Source organism: Aptenodytes patagonicus, chromosome 4 (genome assembly GCF_965638725.1).
Source record: "Aptenodytes patagonicus chromosome 4, bAptPat1.pri.cur, whole genome shotgun sequence".
NCBI lineage: Eukaryota > Metazoa > Chordata > Aves > Sphenisciformes > Spheniscidae > Aptenodytes > Aptenodytes patagonicus.
Genome location: NC_134952.1, coordinates 17,041,484 through 17,054,131, shown reverse-complemented (window position 1 = coordinate 17,054,131; position 12,648 = coordinate 17,041,484). Strand labels below are relative to the sequence as shown.

The 12,648-nt window shown below is 37.6% G+C and overlaps 1 protein-coding gene across 2 annotated transcripts; it reads left to right on the top strand.

The window, feature by feature from the left end:
• Positions 1 to 8,621: 8,621 nt before the first annotated feature.
• FGFBP1 (fibroblast growth factor binding protein 1) lies at positions 8,622 to 11,756 on the top strand. 2 transcript variants are annotated; one of them, XM_076337582.1, is made up of 2 exons: positions 8,622 to 8,785; positions 10,098 to 11,756. In XM_076337582.1, exons 1-2 carry the CDS (start codon positions 8,622 to 8,624, stop codon positions 10,837 to 10,839), a joined length of 906 nt encoding a protein of 301 aa, XP_076193697.1. In that variant the 3' UTR covers positions 10,840 to 11,756. The 2 variants fall into 2 exon arrangements, with proteins under 2 accessions (XP_076193697.1, XP_076193698.1); XM_076337583.1 differs by having other exon boundaries at positions 8,738 to 8,785; positions 10,102 to 11,756.
• Positions 11,757 to 12,648: the final 892 nt, after the last annotated feature.

Below are 12,648 nucleotides of genomic sequence, written 5' to 3'. Positions count from 1 at the left end.
GGCGGGGGGGGAACCAACCAAGTGATGCAAAGACATTCACTCTACACCTCTCACAAGCAGGCTGATGCCCAGCCAGTCTCCAAGCAACGGCTACTCTAGAAAGACTACCCCCAGTTTTATTGTTGCACGCAATGTCATATGGTATGGAATATCCCTTAGGTCTCTTTGGTCAGCTGGGGTCAGCTGTCCTGGCTGTGTCCCTTCCCAATCTCTTGCCCACCCCCAGCCTACTCACTGGAGAGGGGTCAGAGTGAGAAATAGAGAAGGCCTTGATGCTGTTTAGCGATAACTAAAACATTGGTGTGTTATTAGCACTGTTCTAGTCACAAATTTAAAACACAGCACCATAAAAAATTAATTCCACCCCAGCCAGACGCTGCACAGTCTCCTACACCATGAAGTCCCTGGTTTTCCTTTCCTAGTTTCCTTTTCCTGGAACAATTTCTTGGTTCCTGTTTCCATTTTGCCGCTATATTTGAAAAGTGTACTTGAAATGAATGTTTATTCCATAGCAAGTGCTAGAAGCATTTTGCTGTGCTTGGAACCAGTGCTAAAACCCACAAAATTAGCAGGCACTAATAAAATCATAAGAGTTTACACAATATACTTTCTTAGTCTGGGTAGATCCATCTATTCTTCTCTCTCCACACACATATATGCACCCCTTATTTCAACAAATATACAAATAAAACCACTAATATTAATGAACTATAATTGAAGGGAGAAAACTATTCAATGCTTATTATATTATATATACAACTGTGTATATATACACATGTATATTTATTGGTACAGCTTAATTTATTTACAGAACAGCTTTAAGCTTTATGGAAAGGATCCTGAGAACAGACAAAGACCAGAGCTATCACTGATGTCAAAAACAGACTTTTGAAAGTCCATCTATTCTGACCAGGACTGCATTAGAGGAAAACTAGAAAGGAAGTCTAAGTTGCTTTGATTTCTTAAAGCAAAAGTAGAAAAGATAATTGCTGCATCTTCCTTGAAAAAAATACTGTTGATTTTATCAATTCAGATCAGATGTGGTTTACAGAAGCCCAGACACAACCTCAAAAAAAGTGGTCAGCAGCTAGGAAAGAATGTCTTTCTAATATACCACACCTTGGCCCGTACATACTCTGTCTTCAACTCCATTCGTGTTCATCCTGTATCACTCTGCAACCACACCAAGGTGTGGAAGAATTTCACCACTGATCTGATCAACATTTGAAATGTTCCAAACCACACTATAACCCTCAGCTGATCTTGGTTCCCTTCATCTATGCAGGATCAATTAGTATTTTTGCTGTCTGTAAAGGAACTAATTCAGTGGAGCCCACTGTGTATACATCAGAAAAAAACTAAAACAAGTGCCTAAGTCATTTCACATTCCCACTGAGAAAAAAAAAATCTTACCTTTATGAGAAGGTGGATTAGAACTAGAAGAGGGCTGAATCTCATTTCTTACCCTTGTCTGCCTTTAGTAACTCCACCAGTATTGCCTTAATGCAAAGGCTTTTTTCAGCTATTCATCTGAATAAGCATATGGGGAATTTTTTACTGCAATGCTTTAATGAGAGATAAGGCATTCAGGACAGCTGAAAGAATTTTTCGGTTGGAGTGTTAAGCTCAGTGCTTATGGTAAACAGTGCTGCTCATAAGACAGTCCCTTGTGTTCTAGCGATACATGTCTGATGATTTCATGTAACGTGTCAAACTCTTCCTTCTGGTAGATATGCATGACTTGCCATTACCCTGAGTAGAATCCAGTCTAATGGCAGGCAGTAATTTACAATGGCATCTTTTTATTATTTCACTCGTTATCTTTCTGTAAGAGAGCAATCCTTTGTCTGATTGTAATTCTGAAGCTGGTCTGGTCAGACAGACAGGCTCTTGCATTGCTCTGAGCTATAAAAATCTTAGCAGGCTAAATAATTCAGGTGGCAATTAGTTAATAGTTGTTTCCCCTGGCTGCCAAAACAACTTGAGCTTGCCCTGAATCTATGCTAATAAATCAAACAGCCAGCCTGCTCAAATAAAATCACAGGACAATGAAATTATTGTGCTTGGAGAGTCTTTAGCTGTGATTGAGATAGAGAAGTGATAACTTCCATTAGAGCCAAAACTAAATGAAAATATGTAAAATTCAGATTCTGAGGTTAAGTTCTTCCTGATACTGAAAAAATCAGTACGAAACATACATATCAGTATAGTATCCCTCTATTTCACATTATTTTTCTTCCAAGTTTGGTTTTTTTTTCTTTATAAACTATAACCTTTGTATTCTGTGAAAGCTAAGTTCTAAAGAGGAAAAAACAGATTTTTTTTTTTTTGTATCTATCTAATCCCACCTCTTCTTTGGTGACCCTGTAGCATTATCAGATGCAAATATGCAGGGACCAAAATCTTAGGATCTGCTTTGACTGGGATATGTTTTCCACTAACTCTTGTACAGTAACAATCATCTTTATCATGGTATCAGCATTTAATATCCTGTATAGAAGAGGGTAATCATGTTTAGTTAACAATAGCAATTATTTATACTTCTTTGTCTTTAAAGTGTTTTAAAATCAAGGCAAACTTTCTTTAAGGTTGGTTCAACATACTTTCACAATAAAATTAAGGGAGAAGAGGCATCTAAGATTTTCCCATCCTTATTTGAATTTGGAAAGCCTCCTCCTGCCAAGGCGAAACACTCTGTCAACCCCATTGGGCATTAAAGTTTTATGTCTCCTGTATACATGTGGTCCACAGAATTTTCCTCTGTATTATCTAATGAAACAAGAGGGATTTCCTCATCATTTCAGAAACACGTTCCTAACGGTCATGCTCCATCACTGGCTTGGATATCCTTGGGTTAATTAAAACCACTTATATTTTTCTGAAAACACCACTGTCCTCGCCTACCAAGATAAAGCAATACTCTGCAGGTCTGAAAACAAACTCTCCCTTTTCTGACTGGGTGTGAGATGTGTGCGATTAGGTAATAGATGAACAACTGCTGACTGCCAGGTATGAGCTGGGAGCCAAGAGGGTTAGAGCTCTGCCGAAGAGAAACTACACCTTGGCAGTAATGAATTTCAGGATATTTTAATCAAAATGTTGCCAACATAATGCAGCAAGTAAATGAAGAATAACACTGCAAGTAAGAACTACTGAATTCATAGACGAGGAAGGTATTCAGTAATACTAGGGCTACAAATGATGGATGAAATGATTAAGCTGTTAGTTTCACTCACAGATAACCACTGTATGAAGGAGCAGCGTTCACTTAATTTACTAGTGTTTCAGGAATTTAGTTCTTAATGGAAATGCCTGAGCATCTGCAAGTGGGAACTTCAGCATGAACTGGAGTTTGCTATAAAATAACATTATCATTTAGTCTTGTAAGGTGCTCTTCTTTTTACTAGCTTATAATTAATATACAGCAGTCATACAGTTTCTGTTGTTCTGTGATTAACAAATTTAACACTTGTTTGAATTAGCTAGTTTTTGTTTCTTTCTTATTTGGTTTTCATGATATCGGTTTTCACGTGGATGTTGTTCTGCCAAATTCACTTGTCAGCTTTGGCTAGTTTGTGAAATAATTGGACACTGTTAAAGACTCAATGAAGAGAGAATCTGGTGCCTTTTTCTCATACTTATTTGACTAACATGAATTTAACTCCAGGTCGGAAGTAACTGAAAATTATTGTTAACTGATGAGTTTTCTTCAACCTCCTTTCAAATAATTATGCCTCCACGTAAACTAATTAGTAAACAGATCTCAGTGCACTGAAACCATCACCAGATTTTAAATTAACTAGCCTCTTCCAGAGAAATGCCAGTAGGCTATGGAATATTCTTCTGAAGTGTTGGGCACAGGCGGTGAGATACAGAAAGGCTGGCATTGGTGCCACTGCCCATGTGACAACTTTTTTGTTGTTATGTACGAGGGCTTGAGCATTTAGGGCTGTCGGCTTACTGTCTTTTGTAGATACTAAATTCACAGAATTGGAAAGGAAATAAAGTCATGAGTCCGTTGCCTGAAGCTTGTTTACCTAGGGATGGAAGTGAGGTGCCAACAACCCACCGCCACAGTAAAAAGGGTGTTGCACTTGGAGGTAGGGGTATGACTGCCACATTTGTTAACATACTTAGTCTTTCAGCAGGTGTTTTCAGCAAAATGGTGCACACCAACAGCCTGTACATGATTATATTTTGTTAATAAACAGTACATGAACAGGCTAGTCTGTTTTAGTTATAGTAAGAATTGCATATTAATAATGTGTGTACCTATACACCGAAAATGTCCGATTTACATACATTGATGGTATTTATTTACTTGCAGGGAGCACCTGGAATGCTAATCACATTAAAAAAAAAAAACAACAAAAAAAAACCCACAACCACCCCCCACCCCTGAAAGTAACTGCAGCTTGACATCATCCATTTAGTCAGGCTGGTAATTTTTAAAGGAACTCTAGATGTAGAGTGCTTAATGTCATTCTTTCTTCAGGTCTTGCAGCAAATATATATTCACTTCTAGTGTGTATGTAAAAGTAGAAAATGAGGTTTATAATACACATGCCCGATCCTGTTCTTTTAACAAAGTTTGCAAACTTACTCTAGACAATCGCTGTGAGGTATGTTGTGCCAGGTGACACAGTTTCCAAGGAAGCCTGTGCTCAAACTGTTTAAGTTAAAAGGAAAATTTTGACAGAGGGAATGATTCTACACATGTCCCTGGAGTCCCATTAAAATCAAGTCCTTCTTTTATATCCTTGGAACATTACCTGATGCAGTGAGTCACTCTCTATCATCAGGATAGGTTGAATGCTGCAGAACGACACTCATGGACATTAATTTGAAATGTAAGCAGTTGTTCACTTCACTGATGCTGGATCTATTTTAATTCACTCTGCCTGAGCATTTGCACGGAGAACAACATCCTGCTGTCTACACGTATGACTGACAAATAGCTGATATTCTTATACGAAGCTGTATTTGTAGGTGGTCAAGGAAATTCATTGATCATTTACTATTTGTAAATTAAATTAACTTTTTACTGTTTGTATATAAAATTAACTTTTTATTCGGTGGGGAAAAAAACTATAAATGAACAGGAGCCTCACAATGTCACATAGATGACACCACAAGCAAATGGCAGTTTGCAAATAATGCACCAATGCAACTAATAGTTCAAATGATAATAATTTCCTATATAAAAATACATATATTTGTGGATAATATATAAGCAGTAATAAGGACTAAAATACTGCACTTCTTCCACGTCAATGAATCATAGTTAGGAATAAGGATAAAACTTCTTCCTCTCTTTGCTTGAAGAGCAGAAAGACACCAGCTAGATTTAATTATAACAATTCTAATGAAAATTTAAAAATGTTGATTAAATGTCCCAAGATTCAGTCAAAAGGCAGCAGGAATACGTCTGGATTAAGATTTTCTATACAAAACTCACATTGGGATTTTGGCATCCATGTTTGTAATTCTTAATGATTACTTTTATTTGTTAGTGTTGCCAAATGTTTCCTGTGCCTTTCTATTTTAATAACTAAACAGCTCCCCATAAATTTGATCTTGCCAAATGAGCTGTTCAGGTTTGCCATATGTTGCATAGATCAAATTGTCTTTTGGTTACTAGTCTGCACTGTTTGTTCTACAGCAAAACCGTGCCTGCAGTTTATAAGCAAACAGCGTTTCAGCTCAGTAAAGGGCAAGACTAAGGTATATTTTAAAATGTGCATGACAGAAAGAAAAAAAAAGATGACTTTCTTGGAGATCATATTATAAACAAGTTTTTGCAGCAATTTTTTATTGACAATTAGGTGCTAATTAAGCACCTAAGAAATGGAGGTCCTACTTTAATTTTGTGTACTTTCTTTTCAGGATGAAAGTTGAAGAAAACAAATGTTCTGATCACCTGGAGATAGTGATGAGGCAGCTCCCAGCAGGATTATTGGGGTACAGTATGAATATGCGCTATATGCCCAGGTAGGTAAAAGGCATCCATAAAACATCAGTTCATGTCTAATTAAAACAAAACAAAAAGATATTCTGGGGGCATAGCAATAAAACTGTAGGGTATCCAGGCCAGCCTCCATAAACTGAGACTGTATTTTATGCACCTAAACAAGTAAATCTTGGTTTGTCGGGATTTTGAAATCATCTATGCAGATTAGGCAAGCAGTCCAGCTGGGTCAAGATGGATCATCTCGAAGATGTAATCGCCCATATCAACAAGCACTCGACTGTAGAATTCGCTACAGAAGTTTCTACATGCTAAAGGCAGGAAGAGCTAACGTGTGTCCAGTCTGCCACGACCTCAGGCAGGGAATATCAAAGCAGCAGAAAGGCAAATCTTCTCTTGCACAGCTCTTTCTCTCCCTGTCTCCCCCATTATTTGTCAAGTAGGAAGACTACGTTAACGTGTCCCATCGACAATGGGGCAGCTGAACTGAGACTGACATTGAAACCTAATTTGCTAGGCAAAGGTGTCAAAATAGGCAATTTTGGAAGTGATGAATGGCAGAGGGCTTAAATATTTTCAATACATTGTTATCAGTTTCACCAGTAAACAGCATTTTGTAAACACCAGCAAAAAAATCATTGCAACGTCATCTACAAGAATAAGTATTATATTCCCTTTCCAGGTAAAGAACTTCTGGCACCTCCTAGTGAGTACCTCTGAGAAAGTCTGTAGCAAAGCTGGGACAGGAACATGTAGTTCCTTATTGTAAACCTTGTGCTTGGTCCCGTTGCCTATGGTTCCTTACATACTTCTTTGTAACCTTCCTCTCTTCCCTATTTGTAGAAGTCACTCAGCCATAGTAGGGGGGGGTGTTGCTGGTTTGGTGGCAATTTTTTTTGGTGACATGCCTGAACCAACCCCCTAATCTGTCACACAAAAATCAATTTATAGTATGCTTACACAAGGCAATGGGGCATGATAAAAACATACCTGAATTAGTGCCAGTAGTGTAGCTACTTTGGCTTGATGCTGTCCCCAAAGTAATTAGTCCTGATGAGAGGCTCATTATCTAGGGCACATAGCCACACTAATGCAGCTGCACAGTTTTGAGGATCCACACTAAACAGAATCATAGAATCACTTAAGTTGGAAAAGACCTTTAAGATCATCGAGTCCAACCATAAACCTAAATACTAATACTCCAGATGATACTGTGGATACTATGTGGTGTTAGTTTAGGATTCCTGAGCAAGATAGTCCCTCCCTTACTCATCTCTTACATTATCCTCATTCTCTGATTCCCATCCAACCTGACACACTGTTAAACATTTTCTGATCCATGAGTCATCCTTACCCCTTATTCATTAGCCCTTGCCAGTGCTAACCACAAATCTTTCACATTTAGTGGACTGTTGCCAATAGTTTTGTACTAACTCATGCCAGTCAAAGGTGCACAAGGCAGATCTAATGGCTGAACCCGATCAGAAAGCATCAAAGGCAGCTGAACATACATAGATAGATTAGGAGATAGTCCCGGCACACAGATCAGACCCTTGGTATTTGAAGTAAATGAATCCCATTCCCCACATTTGTGTCTGCACTCATTGCAGAATTACACTTTTTCTTCCTTTTTTGGCTTCTGATTTTTTAATAGAAAGTTAACGGTCTCCTCATGACCACACCAGTCCAGACAATGCCTTGCTTATAACTTTGTCCCTTTGTCTCATTTCATTTATATCTAAAGGGAAAGAGTCAAAAAGGAAGACCTGCCTATATCTTACACCAATTTCTACTTTTATCTCTTCTTGCATCCCACCTTTTATTCTTTTAAGTATTTCCTAAGCACATACTACAAATGTCCCACTTACCTTTCTCCAGTAAAACCACCTGAAGCAACCCAGCTACAAAGGCATTAGCTGCTCTATCCATTCTTTAAGGGATGCCTATTACCAACTCTGAATGCATTTTTGTATTTATCTAATGCTTGTTCTTTCACTGTCATCATCTTTTTCAGGTTAATATGCATTAGACATGGTCCCATTATGAAATCTCGTGATGTAACCAACTTCTTTACATAAACAAAAACTGGCAGAGAGGGAGGAGCATAGATCAGTGCTGTTCAATTGATCCCAGCTCTTAGACCCAATACAGTCACTAATTCTGAGGGAGCTTGTATTTGTTTCTGGGCTTTGTGCTTATGACCATCTCACCATAATGAATGCTGTCCTTAATGCAGAATAATTACTTATTTTGATTTTTAAATGTTCTCCAATACATTTTTGTGACAGGAGGTGAAGAAATGTTCGAAAGGTAACTTTGAAATCCTTTGTGGAATGGTTTTCATTTCACGAAGAATCACTGAACACTACCCAAATTCTGCTAAACACAATGGTAGTGCAACTTGTTGAGGGCATTGCAGGATACATCCCTCAATGGCTGGGAAAAGCTCTTTTAGAGAAGCTCATGATCTAATGCAGTTCTTATCATTGTTCGTGAAGAGGGAAGGACTTGGCTAAAGTAACATCTAATTTACACAAACACACCTCGTCACCCCTGTAGCTGGTTTTTTGTTTTGGGTTGGTTTTTTTTGTGTGTGTGTGCTACAAATGAGAACTGGCATTTTTCCAAGGAGGTGTGTCAGAGTTAAACGAACATGGCACTGAAGTATCCTATTTGTTGTAATAGTCTTGCTGGAGACCTGAAGGTGTGTCTCTGCCTTTATAAATACCACGCTGCTTTTACAACTACCTCTGATTCTTTTGAAAGAGGCGAGTTGCATCAGGAGTTGCATTTGGATATCTCCGAGCCTTGTGTGAGGTATGTCTTTTAGTTATCTTACTTTTGCACTATTTCACTTGCAACAGAAGGTTACTGTCACATCATTATTCATTTTAATGTTATTAGTTGCTGTATTTCCAACAGAATTGTAAATACTGCATGATGTTCTCTAAAGAGTTTTATGGAGTGAAAAATCTCTGTGTATAGTATAAGGCATGAAGCAAGTCAAGTAAGAACTATGCAAAAGTAGGACCTGCTCACATCTGCTGCACCCATGTATTCTAGATTCTAAATTTATGTAACTAAAGATATTTGCCAATAGTTGAATGTTGAAATAGGTTCCTTATTAGCGTGCCTACACATGAATTTCTGCTTTCTAACACGGAAACTTGGCTACAGAAACAGCTATGATGGAAACATCTGAAAAGTACACTTAGGGATTTAATCAACTAAATATCAGATTTAAACCCTCTACTATTATGGTATGCTCTCATCCTGAAAGCTGCTTCATAAAGAGAAACACCTACAGAAATAAATGTGCTCTGTGCAGACGCAGGTATCAGTTTGATAATAATTTGCTAACTAGCTACATTTCAAAACTGAAGTTGCATATTTGTCCCTTGAATTTGGTAGCTTTAGACACAGCCCAGTATACTGCAGGTGTCTTCAAAAGCAAAAAGATAGTTCTGTTTGTTTAGCAGTCAAGGCAGCAAAGAATGCATCAATAGTTACTTCTTGGTGTCTGGAAAGACTACTAGCATTATTTTTTTCAACAAAAAACTGAAATACTGGCATAACCAGTGAATTAAGATAATTTTAAAGAAATAATTTTGCTTAACTTGAACCAAATGGTTTCCTTTCTGTCTGGCATAGTTTTGAAGAGTAGCCAGAGGTTGGAGTCAAAATAGCTTATGTGCCATTTACAAAATGGGAGATCATGGGAACAACAACTGCTTTAGATGTTATAGCTTAAGATATCCATCTGAGATTGACAAATCCGAGGTTCAAATTCCTTCTCTGACTGCAGAAGAGATTTTAATTAAGGTACCTCAGTCACTAGGCAGTAACATGTCCTGGGAGGACTCTCTTTTGTTCCACATTGCATAGATAATTAAGTAATTGGATCAGAAGGACTTACTCCATAGCCATCTACAGTTCTTAAGGATAATATGTAATGGCTTTAGAGACCAGGTATTATTCACACAAAGGACAGAGGATTTTGCCGGTAACATCATTTTAATAGGTATCAAAGAGCAGTGTAATACCATGTCTGAAATATTGCAATTGTCAAATGGAGTCCAGCATTAAGTGAAAATGTTTTTGTATTTTTGTGTGTGTGTTTGTTTTGAAGGCAGATAACAAGCAAAACAGAGACCATGAGGATCAAAAGCTTTGGACTTCTTTGTGTGTTGATTCTGGTCTCCCAGATGCTACTAGCCAACTGTGAAAGACAGAAGGAAAGGAAAAAGGGAAGACAAGGCATAGAAGACGGTGGAAAAAACCAAACTGAATCTAACCAAGAAAATGAAAAAGGGCGGAAGTCAAAAGGAGGAAAAGCATCTCCTAAAGGCAAGTTTAAAACCAAAGAAAATGCTGAGTGCACCTGGGCAGTGACTGACATGAATGCTATTACTGTGCATGTAGAGTGCAAGCATGGTGACAGCGAGTTCTGGTGCGAATTCTCTGGAGACCCTTCCACCTGTCCACAGTATGCAACAAACCAGAAATCCTACTGGAAACAAGTCTCCCGATCCCTAAAGAAGCAGAAGGAGATCTGTCAAGACCCCAAAAGTGTCCTAAAATCTAAAGTGTGTAGGAAAGGCCCACGAAGCGCTCATCTCAAGTTGACCCTCTCAAGCCTACTAACATCAGTGGGTCCTGCGAAAGGGAACACAAGTCATCATGCAAAAGAAGTTGTTCAGGGTCCAGCAGCTGCCTCTGTGACTGAAAAAAAGCTAGAACACAGTCCTCAAGACTGTGTTGAAGACATAGATTATATTGATCAGAAAAAGGTGGCTGAGGAATACTGTCCAGAAAGCTTGCTTTCCTTCTGCAACTTTTTTATCACAATGGTGCAAGACAAAAAATGCTGAGGTTTCTAAAAAGTGTTTCTAAAACTCTGTATCATGAAAGTCCAGTCTCATCTAAGTTACTGCAAACTATTTCAGATTTTATTCTCATGTTATATAGTGTATATAAGAAAAAAAGGCATATATTTTTCTGATTTCGTATATGCACAACAGACTAAACTTGACATAGTTGAAGATGTTATAGATTTTATTTGCACGTAGATTGCTACAAAGGTGTTACCAATGGATGTTACGTACTCTACACAGAAGTATATAAGTAGTCTCCTTGCCCCTCTTTGAGCTGTGCTAGCCAAAGTGATGAATTCAGTGCTATGCACTTCTTGGTTATGTACAATACTTTTGACTTAAAAATTATTAAGAAAAATAAACTTCAAAATATGTTCAAAATATTCTCTCTCTGTGTTTAACTAGATTTCTCTGTACGTGCTAAACCTTTGTCAAAGATTGATCTTTCACAGCATCTAGGCAAAGTGTTGCTTATAAAGCAGTTTTAAAAATACTTCTGCAGCTTTGCAGACTTCAGGTTTCTCAGCCAGTGCAAGAAAGATTTTGATAGAGAACTACATTATCATTGGTTTTTCATTATTGTGATAATGAAGGGCAACAAGATGTTTAGATTTTTCCATAATTTTGCAAAGCTTCAGCTTTCCAATCTCATCAAAGGATGCCAGAAAACTTTGCAAACTTCAATTCTTTCTTTTCTCCTATAGTATGAAGCAAGTTATACTAATTTTCTGGCAGGTAAACAGAGATGCAGAGATAAAATTACTTATACAAGTTTGTACATAGGCCCAGGACTGGACCCCTTACTCAAGCAGCTAAAGCACTTGTGCTCAACACTGCCTGGATGTTCTTTTGAAGTTCCGTTTTCTGTTATCTTTATGTATGGACAACACTAATAAATACTTTTTTATGCATTAGACTTCATCTGTATTTAAAAAAAAAAGAAATCCAAACTCTACAAGAATAGAGATTTTAGAAAATGTAAAGCTAAATAATAACAACTGAGCTTTGCTAATATTTGAAACTCTAGCTGGAAGAAATGTAATATACAAGTTACACTTTTCTGGTGGCACACAGCTGGGAACGATGGTCTCCTACCACAGCGGTCCACTTGGAGAAACTTGAACTTTCATGAAATACAATTTTCCTGAGCATTTCTAGCAAATTAAAATAATATTTCTGTTTCTTGAGAAAATATAGGCAGTTCCCTTCTGTAATTATCTCACTGCTAGAATATTTGAGAAAATATTTGTAAGATGTTATGAGTAACTCACCTCCTGCAACTTCCCTCTTTTCCTTTGTTGTCACATATACTCACTTTTTTATTTAAATGAGCATGTCTGGGGAGGGCATTTTAATGCTACTCTGTCTTGTTGCTACAGCAATAAAGGCCCTTGCCATTATTTAATATCAGTTAGTATTTTCTTTGCAATGAAGAATTAACTTAGCAAAAATACTTAAATTTAGATGAAAGTCCTCAATAAGAGAGGAAAGTGCTACTAAACACACAGCTTTGCATTTTTTTTTTGCTTGTTAGTAGGAATCAAGCCTTCTTACACAAGGTTGAAATGATTTTAGCAGCATCGGGAATAAGGCATGGCATCAGCTTGGGCATTAGCTACAGTATTTTAAAGAGGACAGTATTCCGGAGGCTCTCATAAGTACTTCATATGATATTCATTTACATTACATTTTTTTGCTACTTACAATATTGTGATCTCCATGTGACTAATAGCTTGAAAGTGGGATGCTGCTACTAGTCAGGCAAACTGTGTTTGAGAAGGATTCAGCTGTATTTTACCAAGTCTG

Bases quoted from the DNA above. Each gene is read 5' to 3' on its own strand.
- FGFBP1 (XM_076337582.1), top strand. From the start codon at position 8,622: ATGGCACTGAAGTATCCTATTTGTTGTAATAGTCTTGCTGGAGACCTG. The intron at 8,786-10,097 runs GTATGTCTTTTA...TTTGTTTTGAAG, and splicing joins ATCTCCGAGCCTTGTGTGAG to GCAGATAACAAGCAAAACAG.